This window comes from Cydia splendana, chromosome Z (assembly GCF_910591565.1).
Source record: "Cydia splendana chromosome Z, ilCydSple1.2, whole genome shotgun sequence".
NCBI classification, from domain to species: Eukaryota; Metazoa; Arthropoda; class Insecta; order Lepidoptera; family Tortricidae; genus Cydia; species Cydia splendana.
In genome coordinates, this window is record NC_085987.1 from 40861803 (window position 1) to 40887002 (window position 25200).

The 25200-nt window shown below is 37.3% G+C and overlaps 1 protein-coding gene across 1 annotated transcript in view; it reads left to right on the plus strand.

Annotated features, from left to right (window-relative positions):
* Positions 1-25200, plus strand: part of LOC134804151 (discoidin domain-containing receptor tyrosine kinase B-like) — a 108790-nt gene that overhangs the window by 35667 nt on the left and 47923 nt on the right. Inside the window, exon 3 of the mRNA XM_063777097.1 lies at positions 8663-8768. Coding sequence (XP_063633167.1) covers positions 8663-8768 — 106 coding nt within the window. The remainder of the gene's footprint in view (positions 1-8662; positions 8769-25200) is intronic.

Sequence of the window (25200 nt, forward strand, 5' to 3'; positions counted from 1 at the left end):
GCGGGCAGTCCGTAGCTGAAAAGATGTCCAAGGAAAGAAATAATAGAGCAATAAGGAAAAGGAATCTTTTTATACTATTTCATGCGAGTAGTACTGAAATATATATAAAAAAATACCAATGTTTAAAACGTGCTTTCTTTTATCAGTTATGTTAGCTTATGTAAACCAATGTAAAACCTAGTAATGTGTTTTGATATAACATTCAATATAAATACATTTATTTACACTTAGGTATTATGATAGGGCAAGACATACCAATAAAGAGAGGTGTCAGGCAAGGCGACCCGCTGTCTCCAAAGTTATTTCTAGCCGTACTTGAGACCGTATTAAGCAGCATTAATTGGAAAAAGTTAGGGATAAATATAAATGGTAATTATCTAAACCACCTGAGATTCGCCGACGATTTAATATTATTTTCAGAAAAAGGAGTCCAACTGGAACACATGATACAGACTTTACACGAAGCTAGTGCCAAAGTAGGTTTAAAAATGAACTTCCTAAAAACCAAGCTTATGACCAACAGCATACAAAAGGCTATAACAGTCGACAACACACCTCTGGAGTACGTCGACAGTTTTACTTACCTAGGCAAACAGATATCTTTCAACAGTGAACGGCATGAACAGGAAGTTGACCGTAGAATAAAAATTGCTTGGAATAAGTTCTGGAGCCTAAAAGAAATTTTAAAAAGTAATATGGACATGAAAGTAAAAAAACAAGTTATGGATATGTGCATTTTGCCTTCATTGACATATGCTAGTCCAACCTGGGTGCTTACTACAAAAATAAAATCAAAAATAATTACATGTCAAAGAGCAATGGAAAGAAGCCTAACAAACATTAGAAGAGTGCAAAAAATACCGCACATAAATATAAGAGCAATAACAAAATTAATAGACGCTTTAAAGCATGCCAAAACTCAAAAATGGAGATGGGCTGGACACGTTGCCAGGCTTTCAGACTCTCGATGGACCTTAACAGCTACTACCTGGAAGGGGCCCACAGGAAAACGCCGTAAAGGCAAACCAAATAGCCGCTGGGCGGATGACATTAAGAAAATAGCCGGTATAAATTGGAAACATACTGCATTAAATAGGGAAACCTGGAAGTCCTTGGAGGAGGCCTTCACCCGATGAGGGGTTCTGGTCCGACTAACTATATCAGTGTAAATACCTAAATAAAATGTAAGCTTTTCTTGACATACACCTTGTACTTAATTATAACTTTGACATAAGAAACAATGCAATGTAATACTAAAAAACTAGATAAGATTATGTAATCGATGAACCTTCTTCCATTTCTCTACAAATGACTAGAAATAAAGGCTTTTTTATTTTTTATTTTTTATTTTTTATTTTTATTATTATTTTTATTATTTATTTATTATGATATTAATAAATACAATTGAACAATGTGCTTTCTTAAACCTAGAGGTACTCATACTGTAAGCAGCAGAAACTATTACAGCTATAATGCTATGTCAGCAGCAGAAGCGATACCATACGTACCCTCTATTACTCGTATGTATTGTCTTAACAATAAAGTAGCGCTCAGATAATTTAAGAGGACTTCCGGTTCGAGCGCCATCTTGATGGCACGCGTCGGGATCAATTGCTTTGTTTTTTGCTCATTAATATTGTTTAAAGTGTAATATCGATAGCCTATTATACAGTAAACTAATGTGGTAGTGTGCAGTGAATGGAGAATTTATCTTGAAGCACGTTTAACCATTATTTTGGAGTCAACGGCCGGTTGTCCACGTGTTTCTTGTAAAGCCAGCTATCGCTTTACAAGATCTAAATCACCGTACACTGTCTTGTACTAACCGTACAATTTCAATCGTTTTACCCTGCTACTACGACCTTGACACTGGCGAAATAGCCCCAATGGGCTGAAGCCATAATTTGAAAAGAATGAAAATGAAGATAATTTAAGACAACTCGCCCGCTTAACTACTTCTGTTGCTGAGTGTCTTCGTGTGTTCTTTAGCTTTGGTAGATTTAAAATATATCACTACTTATCAGCTTATCACTAACACCCGTCGAGGGGACCCTTTGTTACTAAATTCAAGGATGATATGTACCTATAATTAAATATCATGTTTATTTCAATAATTACTTAAAGCATGGTCATGCAAGCACGTAAAGCATGTCGATTAATTTGACAGTTCAGGGCATCGCTATACATATGTAGGGGTCAGCGACATATAGTCCCGGGCTCCCGTGCGTCCCATCGCGTTAATGATTTACGGTCCTACCTACATGAGCTGCGCTGAAATGTCATCAAAGTTCCCGTGCCCCGGGTAAATTGTTTATGGAATAGGGTGAACTCGGACAATTCTGTGGTACCATGCCTGCGTGTCTTAGCGCCACTTGCACCGTCCCTCTAACCCGGGGTTAACCGTTTAAACCGATAACCCAGGGTCAAATTGTACTGGTAACCATGGTAACGCCAGGATTAAACCGGTTAACCCCGGGTTAGTAAATGGTGAAAGTGGCCTTTAAAACATCTGTGCCTGTCCGGCATCGAGTTTACCTTTCGTTACAAAAAGTAAAAACAAGAGCTAATTTGGAACACCCTACTCAGAATAATTGTATTTTTTAATTAGGTATTGTGAATCTAGCAAAACAAATTACATTACAAAAACATCCTTCAAATATTTGTTCCTGAGTCATGGGTGTTTACCTATGTATATAAGTATGTATATATCTATATAAGTATGTATATAGTCGCCTACCAGGCTACCACCCATAGTACAAGCTTTTTTTAGTTTCGGGTTAGGTTGATTTGTGTAAGATGTCCCCTAATATTTATTTATTTATTTCTGCTTACACTTTCTACCACGAATTGCATCACGCGATTATCTGAACTTACCCTATATGTCCCTCGCTCTCACCACCTCCGCCCTGCTAATTAGATACTCGTTGTCCCTTCCTGGTAACATAAAGACTTAACTGACCAGCTGTATTGTATATCGATAAGGCGTTTCGTGTCGGGAGAGTCGGAACAGTGAGGCGTCCTGGAACTGTTAGGTATTCTTGAGATGTTCCTAAGATATTGGTGGTAAACAGCGGAGGTGTAGGTTTTTGCTATGCTTATGGTGTGAACTGTTGCAGTATTCAGGTGTTGTGTATACACAGTATATGTAGAAAAGTTATACTCCTCCCTTATGAGCTCCTGAATTACAGGCTCAAGGCTCTTAGAGAATGTTGGTGCGTACTTATTTATCAAGTATGTGTCAAGAAAGTTTACTCTGTTTTCATGAAAACAGTATACAACATGTTGCCATCGCTTAATGTATAAGTAGTCAATGTGGTTGTGATTGACAAACGCCTTAACCTCCTAAGTCCCTGGGTACAATTTTTTGTACATATTCCAAAATCTATTTTGAACTTTAATTGTGTAACTAAGGGTTCCAATTTCAAAAACAAAACAATTGCTTCTGGGTCTCAGGAGGTTAAAATATCTTGATATTTATTTAGCATTCAAATTTTTTCCCGAACTTCTCAGAAGATGCCTGATATTGCGAAAGTTTCTAATAACTAGGTACCTACCGGTTCAACTAGCCTTTGACTAACAAACTTTACAATACCTACTTGTACTAATTATGTTTATTTCGAATCCCGGCTTTTGAACTACATAGTACCCATAAAAATATGAACATTAGAAGTAGTTATTTTTCTTCCTTGACTTTTATAAGATTGAATTGAAATGTCTCTATGTAATCGAAAGATTTTAGAATTCAAACAAGTTTGTATGGTTTTTGAAAAAAATATAAGTTTAATAAACGTAATATCCAAGTACTATGGTCAGGAACTTATATGTTTGAGTAATCAAAATATATTTGAACATAATACGTCAAGCATTTGACTTGATAAAATTTAATGTAAACCAGCACGCTCAATGTAGGTATCCTTATCCGTACCTCCATAAGTCCATACGATATAAAAAGCGTACCACGAATCACAGGGTGTTCTTGCCTTTTCGCCAAAGTTTTGTTGTCCGAATTTCACTTGCCAACCTACTTTTCGCAGACGATTTACTTTGGCAACCAACATTCGGCAAATTTTCATTATGATAACGTTTTACTTGGTAGAATTATTGTTATGATGTACCTATAGGATAGGTGGGTCGATAAGTCTACAAATTTTATAATTGAAGTCTACAAATTTTATAATTGGAATTTATATAAGTAATAAAGTCTATGTGTAAAGTCTTAGGGCCCTTGCACCATTCACTAACACGGGGTTTATCGATTAAACCTGGAGTTACCATGGTTACCAGCACAATTTAACACTGGATTAACGGTTTAACCGGTTAACCCCGGGTTAGTCGGATGGTGCAAGTGGAGCTTAGGCCACAGCCTAAATCCATTAGGCCAGTCACTTAATTTATATCTTTAGTGCAAAAATGATTTTTTGTAGTGCTGTGTATTTGTATATTGCTATTGTTTTAAATACTTACATACCTGAATAACAAACAAATGAACTCGATAAGGGCTGTTTTTCCGATTTGGACTACGGTATGGAACCGTAAAAATGCTGAATTTACAACCATTGCCGACCGTTCGTCCCTCCTCCAGGGTAACCATTCCACCGCGCTAAATGGTTACGACGTAACTTGATTACGCACTCTTACTATCATTAGATGGAGGAGCTTGATGTGATAGCAGTTTATCTAACTAATGACCGTCCACACATGGTTGCAGAAGGACTTACATGGTGCATGTATGGTGGTGGTAAATACTCCCTACTCTGAACTCTAAAGCCCTCCCGTAACCCCTTTCCCATTACCAGCCTTTAACCTTCATGAAATATTCTGATGCTGAGACTCTGACGGCGCCTATTAATACTATATTTAAGCTTTATTGCAAAATGGCACGACACATTAATAATAAAGTAGTTCTGTTTGTAATTATACGGTGAACAACGCGGCAGCGCAGTCTACTTAAAATATCGATCGACGCTGTTCGACAAAAAATCCAACGATGCTTTTCACTCCGCTGTCGGGCTTTTAGCAACGCCTCAAATAAGCCATGAGGCCTAGAGAGCTGAAGTTTTGCAGACAGGTAACACTTTCCCGGAGCGCTTTAAGGAGCGTACCTTAGCTTATCCCAGGGAGTTCCTACCGCGACACACATATTACAAACTTGCCTTCTCTCATAAATTTACTTATGAAAACATTTTTTTACTGAAATACTTATAAGCTGATCATTCACCGAGCCCGAGAGACTACAAAATGGATGATGGACTGAAGAGTGGTTTACCTCGCCAAGTTAATTTATTCGCGTTCTATCGCTCAGCGAAGTCTGGCCATTGTTGGGGAAACTCCTTGTCTCGAATAGTGTATTAACAATTTAGCCGTTCGAAGCTCGTTTAGCGACAGAATACTAAGTGACTTTCTCAGGAATAACACCTCCTTACTTACCTGAGGTAGGAATGTGTTTAGGTCATTCATAGGAAATAATATTGCTTTCCTGGGACTCGTGGGGACGCGCGAGTTGTGTTGTCGCATATTTCGTTAGATGTTGTTGTCAGCCCAATACTCGTATACATACACATAGCGAGAATTTACCCTCACACTTTATTTTCACAGGTACAAACGTGTGATAATTTAATAATGACCGAGGACGGTGTGACCATGGTATAATAATATACTCCGCCTGGTACTCTATTCCGAGATTCGCGTATGACCTAACTGACACGGGCCTACGTCATCATTCGTCGTCATCGTCAACGGCATTAATTTTAAGTTATTAATGTAGAAACATAGTAAAATAAAACAAATCTAATGTATTAAATTAAACTTTATTTATCTATACAAGACAAACGTTTAAAAAACTAATTCACAGTTACACATTAATTACCAAGCTTACGACGTGAAAAGTTTGGAAAACACTGCGACTGCTGACACTGAGCGAGAAGGAAATAACAATTAACACGCGTTCGACAAGGATGACGGTCAGGGCATGAAGTTATCTAGATCCGAATTGTCAAATGTGACAGCGCTATCCTGTGTCGCCAGTAATGTAAACAGAATTACCCGAACGTCTGAAATTTCTTTCGTGAATCGGAAGATATTGCTAACGAATAATTAAAAATGACGTGTTATTGTAAAAATTAAGATAAAATACATTATAAATGAAAATTATAAAATTATAAAGAAATATTTTAACTTATTAACCATAGCTATAATGTACCCATGTAACATGTTATGTTGAAATAAAGTGGCAATGTTATTGTGACGTAGGCCCGTGTCACTCTGGGAATAGAAGACCATGTTTTATTAGACCATGGGTGTGACTTTAACAAATCTAGTTTTTCATATTCTGGCCCGTATGACGGTGGTTACATTCATAACTAGTAAAGAGGGAAGCCAAATCGTTTTCGCAAGAGGTGCCAAGTACCATTTACCTCAATATTGCAAGATTAAACATTGTATAATCTTAGCCTTTACTAACATGTTAAGTAGCTATAGATAATGTAGGAAAACCAGTATAACTTACGAACATGAATGACCTCATAATTTTCAAACTGTTCAAAACTAGCAGTGCGAGATTTAAACCAATATCGCCTTGTGCTTGTGTCATAAAAATAAATCTTAAGTGTATGTCATTTCTTACATTTCTGTTTACAAGAATTATTATCGCAACGTTTGTCGTTGACGACAATGGTTACACGTGTGCATTAATAATTATAATATAAAGAGCACTTTATGATGGTGTTTGCCGAGGTTTAATTTTGGATTCTGGCGATCCCATTTCAGAGGTGCCTTCATCATTTCGTTCCGGTGCGTTTAATCTATTTTTAACGGATTATTTATAAGAAGGTTCTCTATTTAACGCGTTTTAGTACTTGTATCTCGTTGTAATTTAATAAGAAAATGAGAAAAGAGATTTTACTAAACCCTAGAATAGCTTCCTTAAACGGATTTAAATGAAATAAGATCAATGCATGACAAAGGGTCTAGCAGGCTAAGCGAACAAGAAGTGCCCCCAAAGACGATTTGGTCATTCTTTCAGGTGGTGTACTGGCAGGTCCTAAGAACACTCTATGCTTAATATCAGTCCTCGATCTTCTTTTGTTTTGGAGTTATTCAGGATAATGTAAAATAATCAGCGTATCATTGAAAGTGTCATATTTTGTAAACTGTTCAAGTTAGATTAACCAAACAAAATTATATTCAACAACAATAAAATAGACTACATAATGCATATTTTTAACCTGCATCTTGTCCTTATAATTCAGTATAAAAAAAACAACCGGTTGCACTCCGGGAGTGCCGACAGAAGTCAAAACTCAATGACTATTCCAAAATGTCTGCAACACTATCTATGTATAATTGACCCATCCTCCTTTCTATTGAAAAACTTTAGTTCCGAAATTGCTGGCCAGTGAGCTTAAATTTGTAGCGTTAATTGTTGTAGAAAGAGAGGAGAGACGCCTTACGCTGTCTCGAGTTTATCATTTTTTCCCCACCTCAAAAAGTGCTCAGCGCCGCTAAAGAAGTTTTCACTTCAAAAAAACATTTTATTTTTCTTCTCATTTTTGTTACTTCCCGCGAAGGTACCTACACCGGCTACACCTACAAAAAAAATATGCATGAGTAGCCACTAATACCCACTACATACACATATAAAAATATTTTCATAAATCTTCGTGCGTCATGTCAAAAAAAAACATTATCGAACAAGGTCTCGGAAACGGCTCTAACGATTTCGATGAAATTTGCTATATTATGAGGGTTTTCGGGGGCGATAAATTGATTAGAGGTTTTAGCTTTTTAGTTATGTTTTCCGAGTAAAGTTCGGTTTCCCAGATATTAGGTTTATTAGGAGAGATTGTATACCTACATACTAACTTATCTCCACACTGCACTGGTACTTTATTTATATATGCTACTGCAGGTTGAAGTTTAATCAATTTATTAAAATAATGCTCAATATCTTGACGTTATTTGCTCATTACTTTTCTAGTATTTTTTTTTACGATAGGTGGTCAAAGTCGAAATTAATGTTTCGCTGTGAATTTAATTCAAGATTAAACCAGTATTTTTTTGCATTTTACATTGTTTATCGATAAAATACATATTCTGTTATCTGAATTAACTATTCATGATGCCGTACACAAAAAAATAATAACTTCGAGACCTTTCCGAGTGCACACTGGCACTAACAATGTTATAAACGGTCAAAATTCATGAAAAACCTTAATTTGGCAATAACTTGAAAACCGTGCCCCTTTTACTGGGGTCATGTTAAGTTGGTTTGGGTCCTCTTGGCCTGGTCTACCTCCAGTGTCACTGTGACGTGTCACATATGGGACACCCTGTATATACATATTATAGTAAAATGCTGTAACTAAAGTGTATTCTGATATATAGGTACATGAAAATAACAATATGAATACTTAAGTAGATATAACTACTCGTACTTAGAAATACTATATAAGCGTCTATGACTAATTCTAAGGGCGAGCAGTACGTGCCTGCACTCTCGTGTACGAATTCCCCCACTACGGAGAGAGATGGTCCTGCCATCTATACAAATTTGGGAACAAACCTAATTATTTTAATTAAAATATTTTGATTTGTTCCCAAATTTGTATTAAGGGAGTTTTCCGTTTAGTACAGCTTTGATAATTGAGTTTTATTTCGTTCGCAGCTCAATGCATCGCGCCCCTGGGTATGCAGAGCGGGCTCATACCGGACAAGGACCTGAGCGCCAGCTCCTCCTTCAACGACGGGAATGTGGGACCACAGAATGGAAGGTAAGCCGACTCTAGCCTCTGTTTCACCACTTTCACTGTCACCTCGCTATGACTATAGATAATAACTGATGCAGGAAGTAAAATGTGTAAGGTGTAGGGGGCAATTGCGGGAAATTTCAACTAAATGAAATATCTTCCATGTTTGACATTATTAACAGATAGCGTAAAACATCTTTTTCCCGCTGTCGAAATTGTCCCTGCACGTTATTGAAGCGTACAGTCCCTATACTTATCGAAACGGAAATTTACAGAAAAATTACAGTGTCTGAGGGCCTGCCGCCAACATCAAAAAATCGGAAACTGTTATCTGCTTATACATATAAAAACATTTAGAATTTAATTTTTGGCCGTAGGTCCTCAGGTGCCAATTTTGCCGAAGTTTCACCTTTAGACAGCAGAGTCTAAGTCCGAAGATTACCGAGATGTGCTAAGCGAGTGTTTGTAGCTGTTAGAGATCTGTCGTTTTAGTGTCAACAGTCAGTGACTGCTATAGATGACACTACCGCAGCAATCCAAAAAAACGTGACCCTGAAACTGGGTCTCTTGAACATAGACTTTGTTAAACTTCGAGTCTTTTGAATCTAAATTTAAACTCGACTCGTATTTTACGAGTCTCACCGCTTAAAAACCTTCCGTGTCTTTTAAGTCCAGAGTCGAGTCATTGATTGCGACTTTTTAAGCCTCCGAATAAAGACTGATAACAGAGGTTCTACCGCGAAAACCGAAATTGGCATATTGTGGGAATATTTCCCTTTTACTCCAATGAAGGCGTAATTATAGTGACAGAAAAAGATGCCCGCAATTTGCGAACTTCAATTTACGCGGTTATATCCCAGTTTTATCTAACTAACAGAATTAAATAGGCGTTCTAAATGGTTTGTGTACCTAACCCATAAATATTACATGAACACAATGCTTTTCAATTTGTTTTGTAAAAAAATCTGAATTCTCGAAAAGGATTGAAGACTTGTCTTTAACAAATTGAAAATAGCTCGAGTTTCAACTTAATTATAAGCGTCTGAAAACAGAATCTAGTCTCAAAGCAGAGGACTCAAAAGACTCTAGTGTTGGTTACAACACTAGTTTACAATGTTGACGATGGTTCAACGGATGCCTCAAAATGAAAGGTGAGCTCGCCGTGGCCACGCCCCCAATCACGGGAGATTTACGAGGATGTTTGACGAAGCAGGGCTTCCTCTGCCATTCTTCACTTAATTGGAAATACTATGCCGAAAATTCTACGAGAACCTAGGCAGATTTTATATTGGAGCTGCATTAACTTTCAACAAACCGGCTACAAAATAGCACATGGCGGCTGTTTTCGTCAATTTACCAAACAATGATTTTAACAGGCACACCAAATTTACGACAGTAAACGATTTGACGTTAATCGGCCATTGAACAAAGAAACAATGTTAACGGTCGCGGCAACGATTCGCTTACGTTCAATTTCAGAGCTAAACGCTGTTTCAAGTCCGATTGTCAATAGCACCTTATTGGCATTCGACATAGTGGTGTCTTGTGTCTTACAGTTAAAAACGATACAAATAAGTAAAAAATATATCTTCAGATACTTTATTAGACCGGTTAGGTTAAAAATCTATTCTGTGCATTTCGCTCCACGAATGTATAAGACGGTCGTTAATTCGTTATATTTTTAAAATGTGATGCGTTTTTAGAGCATGTCAGGTATTTATACACTATGAAGTCATATTGCAAGATATAATTATTGCAGGTTACATTAATAGATTCTATCGTTGTCTTCAATAAAAAGAGGTGAAGTACTTGCTAATGGAATGGATTTGATAGATGTTGTGAATAATTATACGATATCGTTATTCTCGGACACCTCCGTATTTATCTTGCTTTCAAGTGAATAAATATCTAAAGAGAGTGCTTGTTTGCCTCATTTAAATACCCGCCGTAGTTTGATTGTTTATGCAGTATCAGCATAATTGGTCAATAACACCTCTAGGTTCTATGGCATCGCCCTTATTAAGCGCTGTGATATACATATATAGTGGTGTTGCTTGTAACACGGGCTAAAAGTGAGCCATTATCTTGTAACGTCCCGTTGTATATGCAAAATGGTGAAAACGAGGTGCAACATGACGTCTGATGCAAATACGGGACCGTTTCTCAGCCACTATGCGACTTGGCGCGTTCCGAGTATGGGATTGTCGACATGACATGCTATACGTTGCACCATTCACGCTGTTGACTGACAATTGGGATGATGACACATGTTGAATTTCATAACCAAATCTAGTTAAATAGGTAGAAAATAAGTTTTTGGCAAAAATTTCATTTTTGGTACAAGCTTTTATCGCTGACTGTACTTTTCTTACGACAGACAACTAATACTCATCGAGACAATTCTAAAAACCCCTAACACAATTAGGTTGCGTTGTTTCATCACAGAGTTCCTATGGCCACCTCCTGTCTCCATCATCAGATCAGTTCGACAGTACTATATTATTGTATTGTCATCAGAACTACATACAGCTGCCAATTTTCATGACGCTACGATCCTTGGAAGATGGTTAAATTAGTTACCTTAGATTCTATTACATAGTTAGTTACATACAGGTCGACCTAATAAAAGCTTGTTAATGAGTAATTGCTCATTTTCATGTTCACTCCTCTTAGTAATAATGTTTCTTTTCGTAATGAATTTGTCTTTCCTGACCTAGAGCATTCCATGAAGTTGTCTACTGTCCCGTACAAAAGCGAATTTTCAGAATTTTCTATTTCTGTGACAAATCGTCAAATATATGCACTGCAGACAAGTAGTTAATCATCGGCTTTTAACGCCGGAAAAAAGTTCTAGTACCCGAAGTATGAAGTGTTTGAACGGAACAGCCCGTGGAATGCTTCTGTTCTATTATTAGGTACTTATTATGGCCAAACCACGGTAAATTTGTAATTGTTACCCGAAACATGTCTGGAATAAATCTTTAACAGCGCCTGGCTTAATCGTCTGTTGTTATCCAAACTTTACTAATGCTATATTTGGAAACGGAGCGCATCAGTATATTTTGGATGCACTTTACAAGCTAGTATTTGGGTCAATCAACTTTTTCTTTGTACCTTGGCTTTGGCTATGGTTACTCTCGGAACACTGTAGTTTACGATACTTAACAAAATGTAGGTTAAGGTACAAAATTATTTAAATGTGTTATCTTATAGAAATTGTAAACTTTACCTAGGCACTTATATCTTTTCGGGGATCTCGGAAACGGCTCTAACGATTTCGATGAAATTTGGTATATGGGCGTTTCGGGGCCGAAAAATCGATCTAGCTAGGTCTTAACTCTGGGAAAACGCGCGTTTTTGAGTTTTTATATGTTTTCCGAACAAAGCTCGGTCTCCCAGATACAGTAGAATCCGGTTACTACGACTCCGCATATAACAACCAACCGCTTATAGCGACGTAAGTATAGACACTTGTTTGATTCTAGTACAAGCTACTATAAAAGTACAACCGCTTATTACGACTCCGCTTATAACGACCGACCGCTTTTAACGACGGAATTTCACACATAATTGTCCTGTTACAACGACGACAAGTGTTGAAGTGTTTACAAATAAATTGAGGGTAAGATGCTATCTCAGTTTCGCGCACCTACCTTGGCTACACGTAGCTGATTGGAATGCGACTTTTTATTTTACGGTAGTAATTTATGGGTGATGAGTGTGTGCGCGTACTAAAATGGCTCCTTTAAAGCGAAAAAACTTCTCCATTGAGGAGAAAAGTGTAATAATACAACGTTTGGAAGCTGGTGAATCGAATGGAACTATTGCGAAGGAATTCGGTGTAAATCATTCGACAATATCTACGATAAAAAAAAATAAACACAAAATAGAACCTTTGTTCAATGCAAATGTTTTAAAACCTAAACGCGTGAGGGTGTCGTGTCACGAACAAATTGACTCGGCACTTTTACAGTGGTTTAAGCTGCAACGTAATCGGAGAATACCTGTAAGTGGGCCTATGCTTCAACAAAAAGCGAATGTTTTCGCTAATGGGCTAAACATTCTTAACTTCAATTGTTCGGCCAGTTGGATTAGCCGTTTCAAGAGTAGACACAATATCGTCGCCGGAAAAATAGCTGGCGAATCTTTGTCGGTTCAACAGAGCGATGTGACCGAGTGGCAAACTAAAGTTTGGCCTAACTTGCGAGCAAAATTTACTGATGACGAAATATTTAATGCAGACGAAACTGGATTATTCTATAAACTAACACCAGATAACACATTCAAATTTAGAGGTGAGAAATGCTCGGGAGGAAAACTTTCGAAAGACAGAATAACTGTGATGGTTGCAGCTAACATGAGTGGCACGGTACGGTAAAAAAGAAGTTGTTAATTATCGGCAAGTCAAAGAATCCAAGATGTTTTAAAAATGTTAGATCCCTGCCGGTAGATTATGAGAGCAATCGCAGGGCCTGGATGACTTCTGATATTTTTATCAAATGGGTACGTAATTGGGATCGTGAACTGGCTAAAAAGAAGAAAAAGATCTTGCTCTTGGTTGACAATTGTCCAGCACATCCTTCAATCAGCGATTTGAGGAGCATAACTCTCATTTTTCTGCCTCCTAATACAACATCTGTATTGCAACCCATGGACCAAGGAATAATTCGAGCGTTAAAATCAAACTTTCGCAAAAACCTGGTTCTAAAAATTATCGGCAGTCTTGATGCAAATGAAGACACCATCACTGCCAAACATCCGAAGATCACGATACTGGATGTCATTCTAATGATTTATGACGCGTGGAACAAGCTTACGTCTGTGACGATATTCAATTGTTATCAACACGCTGGATTTGTCCGAGATAGTCCCAGTATTGCTGCCAGTGCCGACTATGATGATGACGATGATATGCCGTTGTCTGTCTGGGCGAGAGCTCTTAATAAAGGACTGCCCATAGGAAATGAAGAACTTGAAGAATATTCTGCCGTTGACGATGCTCTCGCAACGTGTGAGGAGCCAACTGACGTGAATATTCTACAAAATTTTATCGGCAACGGCCAAGATAGTGAAGATGACGACGATCTGGAACACATTTGTACCACTCCGAGTGTATCTGAAGCTCTAAAAGCTGCAGAAGTGCTGAATATGTTTGTGCATTCCAATTTTGATGATGACACTATAAAAAGTATGATGTCTCGTTTGCATAATGCAGTCCGTACTGTTTACTATACAAATAAAAATCAAAAACAAACTAAAATTACAGACTTTTTGCGCTAGCCTTCAGAGTCCCAGAAGCTTAAGTTTTGTATTTTTTTATTATTATAACGAGTTGACTTATTTAATAAAAATCAGGGGAGTAGGTATTTTATTGTTTAGTTAAAGAGAGAGGAAGGTACCTACATTAAGTATGTGCACATATATTTTGTTATATACATTTCAGTACATAATGTACATTTGGTTAAGTTTATGTGAAACTACGTTTGTTGATTATTGAAATTAAAATTGTAAATCTTTCATAGTGAGAAGATGATTATTTTTTGTGAAATAAATATTTTGATTATAATTTTTTTTTCTTTGGTGGTCCCATAAATATGAATAACAATATATTCAGTACATATACATACTATTAAAAAAAAAGTTAGTCTGTTTAGCGCGACGTCCGGTTATTACGACGTAATATCAGTGGTCCCTTGGAGGTCGTTATAAGCGGACTCCACTGTATTTTTAATAGTATCATATGTGACTTTCCATCAGAGAAAGGTCCTTATGCTTTTTATGCCATGTACAATTTTTTTAATCGTTGACAAATATAATAATTATAAAAATATTGCCATATGACTAATGTCATATAATATAACTATAATTTTGTCCAGCCTAGCTAAGCAGGCACCACATAGACATCTTTGCCTTTAGGTAATCGTATCGTTCTCTCTCGCAGACGACGGTACAGACGCCCGCTGGGAGGCGCTACTAGACCACCCTTTGTTGGAAACCTACCGCTCAATCATAATTGAAAGTGATACGAAATTGCATAGACGTTAATTAAGTTGTCAATGTTCTTGATGGGATATTAAACGTTTTGGCTACACGACACCGTTTGACTAAAGCTCAGCATTACAAATAAACAAATACGCGTACTCGTAACCGTAGCAATTCAGTCTTCTCGCATTAAAGCGTAGCATTAGGATGCTCACAGCGACAGATATGGGGGTTTATCACGAACTACTATTTCGAAGTTATTCTACCTCCGTCTCTCTCGCTCTCATCAAGTGAGACTGATGGAAATGAATTCAGAAACCGGAATACCTCGACGGATGGAGACGGCCCACTGTTTGTTTTCTGCTTAAGACGTTCTCTAGATAATCTGGCGTAAGGTGCCGTGTGTCCTTGGCTTTAAGAGCCGACGCCAATAGACCATTCTGTTGCATTCTGTCCCATAGAAATGGATTTCAAAGGATTTCAACCTTGTGTCCGTACTAATATTATGTATGGGGCGAGTTGGCATGTACAGACATGCCGTGATTCGCAGTATCCTGTGAACAAGAGGATAATAATTAAGGCTAGTGCAACGTGATTGTCTTGACCGGTGCTTCCATTCAAACGGCGATGTATTGAGTCTCCAAGTTAATAACCGTCAATGGTCTAAATGGTCATTGCTTAGTGCAAGATACCTCGGAATATTAATTGAATTTCTAAGTACCTGTGCTTGGATATTGAATACAATAGACAGGTGCTTTGTTTGGTGATTCGTTCCTTGTGTATATTTGTAGTTATGTAATATCATATGTAAGTATAACGACTTACAGTGGATATAGCACGTAAAATTAATTCACCAAGTCTATAAAAGCAAAGCACGGCGAATAAAAAAACCTGTTGCATACCTACATATATTAGGCATTATGAACTGAACTGACATTAATTTTTGTTTCAGTTAAACTAAACACTATTTCAATCTAATGTAACCGTTCTCACACTTTTAGTTTCTCGTTAGTCGAAGTGCACGCGAAACCTCTGAATTCCATAAGTCAAATTTTCATTCCAGAATAGACCTCCTGCTGACTGGCCGTCGGTCATTCGTATCTAAGTATAAACAGTATATACATACCTATGCCACCACAACCTATCGAGAGTTGTAGATTATTGCGCCCGCCCCGGGCTTGGTCTAATCAATATGAAACCTACAAATGCGGTTTGATTTAGGTGCATGCGAGTGACGGCTTTTTGACAACGTGGTGGAAACTTCTCGTGGCTGTTGCATTGGGTCATTCTACCGATCGATGAGATGAAGCCAACCAAACGGTAGTTTAATTCGTAGGTCTTGCTTGATACTGTGATTGGCTGATTGCTTAACGCCAGTTATTCTTGGTATAATAACGACTATTTAAAACTCTCCGATATCTGAATGTAAGACGGTTTTATTCGATCACTATGCTTCGGTTATTTGCCTTGAGTGAGGCGTGAGGGCTTTAAACATTCGCGACTTATCTTAAATCAAGTGAATTACTATGCTTATAGATTTGTGTTGGTTGGGGGATCATTTTTTATTGCTTTTATCACCTTAATAACTTTCACTTCTTGTAATTCACGCTACCGCTGGCTTTGCAGTAAATATTTTTCGGAGTTCAATGAACATTTGGGTGTAGTTAAGTAGATAAGTCTAAGGAAAACGAAATTCTCCAATCTTGTTGAAATGGGCCGAATTTAGTAGCCATAATGGAACCCAAAGTAGGTACTATAGTTAAGAGGGGGCTAAAACGCAAAATTGCAGTTTCTATATTGATTTTTTACACGTTTTAATCAAGAGCTAATGCCATGAAAAAATTAACACAGAAGCTAGACTATGTTTGCGAGGGCAGACTCTTGGATCGATAGAAAATAAAATAACGAAAACATGTCTAATTTTCATTTATATCCAGTTGTAGGTATATCGTTACCCTGCATACAGTAGCGGTATAACTTTAGTATAAAATAGCTAGTTATATAGCCGAGGGATTTGACTAGCAAAATTTTAATCAGAAGTATCAGGTAGTTACTTCAGTTATTGAAGTAAACCGTTAAAAGCCACGCTATCGCCAAATATTCCGTCGCAATATTCGCGCGGCGCGTCCTATCCTTTGTTCCTTTGGCTTTACGCCCCCTCTTAAGGAAGATATCCTCGAACAAATACTAAATACAGATTAATATTTAAGTGGGGCTCCCATACAACAAACCGTAAAACGGGGTGAAAAGACACGATTTTCAACTTCAAGGACGATTTTCGCCAATAATCCAAATGATAAAAGTAAACATTTTTATATAATTTTTAAGTCTTGGTTAGTTCTTCAATTTTGCATTTGTGAAATAAATTTTTACCTACCCTATTCAGAGAAAAAAAAAACTACCTGTTTTCTCCATATCCTTAAAACGGGGTCGATAGACACAAGAAAGGGGTGAATAGAACTATTAAGTTTTAGTTGTCATAGGCATCGAATTCGGTCATTATTATGCTGATACTCTATTAGTAAATGGTATATATGTATATCTGTTAAACAGCTATTTCACACAAAATTATTTTTTCATGTCTTTTAACCCTCTATGGCGTAACTATTCACCCCATATGCGTGTCCACTGACCCTTTTATCACGTAAAATTGCTTGTTATTAGTTTTTTGCAAATAAATGCTTCTTTATAGAGAAAATTATTGACATTATTTATTATTTAGGTACTACAGATACTATATTACCAGGTTAGCTAACTTTTACTTAGTTAATGTGAAAACATTTACCGCTAGAACAAAGTTCAGACAGGCTTCATTTCTTACCTCGGCGAGACCTTACTTTAGAGTAAAAAAAATCTAACTTTTAGGCAATTTGATTAAGTTCTTTTGGTATCAATCTAGAGAATAAATAGTCTATTTACTATATACGCATTCCAAAAAATCTTATTTTAGAGGTGTACGTTTTTAAATATAACAACTTGAAAGAAACAGCTCAGTTTCTCTATTCACCCCGCGATTTCTGTTGACCCCGTTTTAACGAACGTGATTCTTTTGCCGTTTTTTGCTTAATGGTCCGTACCCACATGGCCGATTTTTTAAAACTAATTAATTCGAAATGACTCGTATAGTCTATCCATCTGATACATTCTGATACGCTTTTGACTCTTCAAATGTCTCTTAGCACCAGACACTCGAAAGGTTAGTTTGAACAGTATTCCTTTAAGAGGCCCACTGATTAACAGTCCGCCGGACTGTCAACATTTTGTTGTAACTGACAGGCCGATACCGTCGGCGGACTGTTAATCAGTGGGCCCCTTTAGAAGCCTACTGAGCAAAGCTTAACCTTCAAACGGATTTCGTAATTACCACCTGAGCCAGTCAGTATAAATGTGCAAATTAAATGCTAAGTTAAACGGCACCGGGCGAGGGTCCGGGTTCGATCCGGGTCCGGCCTTATTCCGAATGATTGGCTCGGACTCGTTTTACATAGCCGACGGCTTGTAAAACCAATCGCAGTCTATCTGTAATGAATGCCGAGTTCTTTTGCAGTCGTATATTATGTGTGGAATATCAATAGTATCTACATTACATTGTGCAACTTGGGTGGTAAGTGAGATTTTGTAAGGGAGGTCTATATATCCGGCTGGAGGGAATTAAAGACTCGAGCTTCCAATATTCTTACCCCCAGGAGTTACACACAATAAACTAAATTTTAAGCGAAATAATGATTAAATAAAATACATATATATCAAACATTTGTCCGCCATATTGTCATTTCTTGACAGGTTAGGCATCGAAGGCACAGACCTTCGTCATTCAGCCACGATTGAAAATCGTGTAATATTTTAAACGGCTACCAAATTAATCAAATTAAATATTTTTAAACATAAACAAAAATATTAAATTATAAACGTCAGTATTTTAAAAGTAAACTCCCTAACCTCCCTAAACCCCCTAATACCTTTGATGACTGAAACTGAAATTACTTTAAACAAAGTATTTTACTTACTTACTTACTTGGTTCGTATGAATTAGTGACATAATTAAAAAGAAAGCTATAACTCCCTAGGGAGTTATAACTTTCTTTTTCACAATCCATAACTCCCGCGGGAACAATGTAGGCCTTTACCCTTCAGTACACCTCCTAAGATCTTTTTCGAGCAAGTGTGATGAAAATAAATAAAATTTGCTGGAAATTAACAACTGTAGGTACACATTGGTCTACAGCTACAGAACAAGTGACAGTGCCATAGATCTGTGTTTGATTTTTCTGCAACGCCAATAATGCGACGCATCGCGTTGCATCGGTTGCCGCTCGCCTATTGTCCTAACGAGCATGACGCGACAAAGCCTGACAGACAATCATCAGCCAATATTTAATAAAAGGACAGTTATCATTGTTGACTACCTGTGTAGATTATTTCGATTTATCTCGCGACGTGTAGCAGAGGTTAGAACACTTAGAGCCACTTGCACCATTCCACTTACCCGGGGTTTAGCGGTTAAACCGTCAAATTGTACTGGTAACTCCAGGTTTAACCGGTTAACCCCGGGTTAGTGGAATGGGGCAAGTGGCGCTTAGTGCAAGTAAACGAACAGATGAACGTTCCTAATATTTTCCTATATATTGCAATGGGAAGTGATAGTAATCACACCTGTAGCCGTACCACTAGTTGACACTTGACGTTTACGTTAGCGCCTGCTTAAACTCGATCGCAGTCCATCTTGCTCGCACTGATGGATTGATGCGATAGAGAGAGAATGCTAACTCGTGGTAGCCGTGCTGGACATTTACAGACTTGCATAACGGTGACAGGTGGCCGAAATCGGTCGGTCTAGTATGTATGAAAGGGTCATTCTTTGGAACTTGCTAACTATGTAAACAAACCGCCATATTGAAATTGTCACTGAATGATGATTTCAATATAGCGGTTTGTTTACATAGTTAGCAAGTTCCATAGAATGACACCTTAAAGTATGAGGGCCTAACCGCGAACCACGTTCGACGTGTTGTCTCTCTGTCGCACTTGTAAATTCGTACGTAAGTGTGACAGGGGGGGGGCAACACGTCGAACATGGTTGGCGGGTGGCCCCCTGCCCAAGTCACCGAACTTTCCGGTGTGACGACGTATAGAAGCTTCCTGAATTTTTATGGTAGGATAACATTTCGACTTATAATTTGACCAATGAGAATTGATACCAAAAATATTTATTCAGGTAAATAAAGGTGATTTTAGCAAGCACAAATAAAACCGAAAATAAAATTTGTCGGCTCTCAAAAACAAGTAAAAACATCGACGCCAAAATTCAAAAATGTTAAGTAACATCTCAAGGTACTTACGAGAACATGTTAGAAATTTCGAAAGCGGCCATGTTACGTCTTCGTTTAAAGGGTACCCTGTTCTCACACTGTTTGCAGAACTCATCGTTTTGAATTATAATAACATGTTCATAAATATATCTTCGAGAAAAGCATACTGCGTACATACGCCAAAGATGAAATCTCCCATTTCGTACTGGCAAGTATGCAAATACGAAAGTGACAATTTTGATACAAAATAAAATCTGCCATAAAACCTTTTGCCTATAAACAAACAACAAAGCGACATGTTGCTTGGCATTACGAAGATATCAAAGACAGAGTTAGTGTTATGTTGTCGCGTGGATCAGTTTGCATAATGGATGAGTCCCATCGCGTCGCTTCTATTTAGGTGCGTCGCTATCCCAGAGACCACATCCAGAGGCCTTATCTATGGTATGGATGCGTTCTGCTACCTACGCCTTGGGGCAAACGTACGCATTCTGCATTTCGAACGATTTCTACGATACGTACAAGCTGTCGAAGCACTAGGTATGTAAGTAGGACCTGGCTATTCTGTAAGAAAATTTAAAATACATTTAGAGCAATAAAATATTCGTAGGTCATTTCAAAACAAAACATTAAGATGCGAATCGACACGAATTTCTTCATTTTTATTTGCATTACATATGCAATATTGCATATTATAAGATAGGCCATTGTGGCAAATATCTAATAAGTCCTTTAATATTATATGAATGGTAGGACATGACAACTTTTTCCTAAACATCCTGGAAGGCAGGATTGAATTGACAAAAGAAGAAGGGAAACCTAGAATCGAATAGAATCAAATCGCAGCCAAATGAAAAATAATGCGTCGTATGAGAAAATTAAAAGACTGGCACAAGAAAGAAATGATTTGCGATTACTCCACCGACAAGAGCAAAGCTCTTAAGTTATGATGATGATGATGATGATATTATATGTATGTTGGCCCAAAAAGTTGGTTAAAAATTGGCCCATCGTGACAACCGATCATTATATAAATTATAAAGCAGATACTTCGATCAATATCTATGAAAGCTTCAAGTCAAAAACTATTACACATTTTGGTTCCTTCTCTTCATTCTAAACCTTACAGGTGTAGCTATAAAACTGAATGTGGAACGGAGAGTTTGGTACATGTACCGCCGTTTCCTATAGTTTTATACCGTCGTCAATGCTATCGCGGCAGTTAACCTATATACATATTACAAAGCACAGTACATCTGGTGACATGCGAACTTTCTGCTTGCGGCAACCGCAGCCGGAAATTCGGAAGGATTCCTTTTAAGACTCCATATTTCATTCATATAAAATGTTCCTTAAGAGAGAAATTATATTATTTGTTGACATGTTTGAGGTACGGTAAAAATGAATGTTGAAGGAGGTGAAAATTAAATAAGGCTGTGCGATTCCAATGAAATGTATTGGTTCCCTTATATTCAACGACTCCTCTCTTCCGCACAGACTCTATAAAACTGACAGTGAAGTCTAAAGTTTACGTATACAAAATGAACTAATTGTTTTGCATACAAATGTCGGGAAAGGGTTTTTCGGGACCATCTGTCAGAGTAAGATTTTGGGGAATAGTTTTTACTCGGACCAAGTTCTTCACCCTAGTAAATTATGCAATGAAACTTGTTTACCAATAAACGTGCTACCCGTAACTATATATGTAGTGTCCATTACATTGATATCAATGATAGATAATCAATGTGCAAGAAGAATTCAACACGTGCATTTATTTATTTATCTTATTAAGTCCATTTACATTCTATTAATGTCGCCTTAATCAGCGTTTGTAAATTAACGTATACTTAACATTCGTTTGGTATTGGCTATTTGCTAGACTTGTAATACAAATAACTACCGCTTAACTACCTATCTATATCTGAATAATTCTGTTTTTGGAAATAGTGCAATCAACATCAGTACCTATACGTATACCGTATACATTTCCCGGTTATCATTGTAACTGATGAAGAGCAGGCAATTGAATTGGTTGGCCTAATATCACACAATTATACTATTGAATACAGTTTATGAACTTGATAGAACTTTGAGAGTTGTAAGCGCCGCGGCAATAGGTATTTTTCTTTTTTTCAAAATACAGAATATCCGATTATACTCACTGATGGATACTCGCTTGTATAAATTGAAGTTTAATCTTTAAACCAATACTCGAGTAACATTTACAATATTCCATGAGGCGTAAGCCTGCATTTTCAAATAGTGTTAAGAAATTTAGTTCAACATGTAACGCATTCAAGGCCCATTATCTCGCACGCCATAGTCCGTAATTTAATTCTTATATGGGTGACGTATATTGGCGTTTATTGGCTTCAGCTGGGTTAAGCGGTTGAGGGAAGCTGCCAGGATGAAAAGTGTTTATTACATGATGTGCCTTCCTACAAAACTTCACAAACGATAAACCATATAGATTCTACCCTTGTCATGAAAGTCAATGTACTGTACTTATGTTATATGTACTTTTATTGCGCTAATATAGCGGCATGACCGAATTCGGCGCGTTTAACTCGCATCAATCGATATTAGATTGTAACTGACAGCCGTACAATTTGACATCTGTCGTGCTAGTTCTAGTCACGAATGTTGCCTCAGTCCATATTAAGAGCAATACTTTAACTTATGAGAAAACATTAATCAAGTCTGTGTACAGTATATATTTTATATCGTTCGCTTACGTAAAAAATCGGGGTGTGTTTTTAAGTGTATCAGTGTTTTGGATTTGTGACATTTGTTTAAGGATATTGCCCTTTTCCAGTGACGACATAACACCTAGTGAAGCATATGTGTTACACTATTTGTTAACTCTGTCATTTCATGTGATGTTGAATAAAATTGTTCTATGTCTATGTCTATAAAACAAAGAAATTATAACTTGCTACAGTTTTTCATCAAAATTTGCGTCGGCCATGGTACTCTAATTGTAAGATCCGATCGTAACTGCACTAACCGCTGGGATGTTCGGAGTTACTCGAAACTGAAGTTCCCTGACCGATGACACGCCTATGCTGAAAGTAACGGATCGTGAATCGAAACTGGAACTCGAGCAAACACCGAGTGAAATACTATCAATTATGACCGGTTGACGCGCCGCAGTCAATGGTCCTTAATGACTGGCCATCCCGCCGACTGATTGGCTGAAACGATTACCGCGGAACGTTTACAATAGCGTTATTAACTCTGATTGGAAATGATCATGACACCAGAGACGAGTTAAGCTAAAACTAGTAGTAGACTGAGACGCGTTGCTCACGCTTATAATTTATCTACAACATCTAGCGAGATATTCGTTCCTTTGTAAAGTTTCATGTGTGTAACGTGTTTTAAGCTTTAAACTGCGCTTTCTAGATGTCTTAACGATTTGGATCTGTTCTCGGAATCCTCATTAATTGACAGCTTCCATAATGATGAACGTAACTAATTAAATAAGACTGTCAGTCTACGTTTTTACGTGTCTGTGATGACAGTATGATAAATGTTATTTAAATGCCGCGACAGATTAACACACCGCATTCCTCCGAGCGGCGACTGCGACCACTTATCTGCATTGTGTGCATAGGCTTATTGTGTGTCGTTATCGCACCACTGGATAAGGAGAGCTATGCTTGTTGTCTAAGAGGTCGCGCGAGCTCTTCGGCTGGAAGCGCTTTGGGAAATATGACAGGGAAAAAAAATAGGACACGAATACTGCAATAAAGAAACGAACAACATATAGTAACTACCTTTGTAAACTCAAATTATAGTTGGTTTATCTTTTACCTATATATGTACATATTTACAAGCTGTTAAAGATGTTTTTAATATTATTTATTAGACAAATATACTTATTTTAAAATACACAACTTAACCAAATATAGGTGATAAAATAAAATAAATTAATAAAAAAGCCTTTATTTCTACTACCATACATTTTTACACTTTACTATAAATAATGAACAATTACGTATATAAATATTTCAGTTCGGTAGACATTGCTTCAGCGGCGTAGGCCTCCCCCATTTCTTTCCAACAGTTGCGTTTCTCCGGCCCTTTGCTTCCAACCTGGCCCAAACCGTGGTGTGAAAACATCTCTCCATCTTTTCTTTTGGCCTCTTAAATATAGATACAAGTAGTTTTAGTGGTCTTTGTACTCGTACAATTAGGATTGTTCATTTTTTTTTAAATGTTCTATTTCGAAAACCATTTCGAGGTATGAGGTTTTCAAACAGTTTCCGACATTTGCTGCGATATAATAATTGAGGATTGAAGATATTTCAACAAATATCCTTATGACCTTAGTTTGACCTTTCTCGTTGGCTGAATGTAAAGTCATCGCATAATAAAAGTTATCGGACCATAGTAAATCAATCCGTCACTCACGTAATTGTCAAAGTTATCATTGTCATAATGAAATTTTTCAGTTAAACCGCTGCGCTGGTTTGTTATGATTTGATTTATAATTGATACCTAAACAGTAGTTTTCGTTGCTTAATATATCAAAGACCTTGTTCCTACGTGTGGGAATGATTCACAAAAATAATTGTTCGAATCCGCGAAGACCTACGACGTGAAACATGGTGCCGTGAATTGAACTTGGAATACCTACCTACTTACACACAGTATTGCTGTGAGGATCACGTCGATGTAAGTATAAAATTAATATAATTTTACTACAATTATTTAAAAGCTCACTTTGTAGGTAGGGTCGCGGGGACCTATGTGTTTTCTGTGGTAATGTAGCCAGAGTATATAAAGGCAAACCGTTAAACAGAGATGGTGCCTACTAGAAAGAAACACTATACAAGAATACATAGTCATACTCAAAATTCAGCCTGAAACTGCTTTTAAAAGATATAATTTCTAATTTCCAGGTACATGTTGCAGTTCAAGCTGCTGATATCATGGTGGACAAGACTTAAGTTAATAGTTGTGAATAATAAAACATGTTTTTGTTTACCTACTTTTTTATTAATTTAGGAAATATATGTATATATGTTTCCCAAAAAAAAGTAACTATACATATATGTATGTTCATCATGTTCTGCACGAGCAGCTGACAATGATGGCTTCTTGTTGACGAACCAGAAGAGAAGTGTATGGTTTGTTATTTACTCTGTTCCCAGGCATTA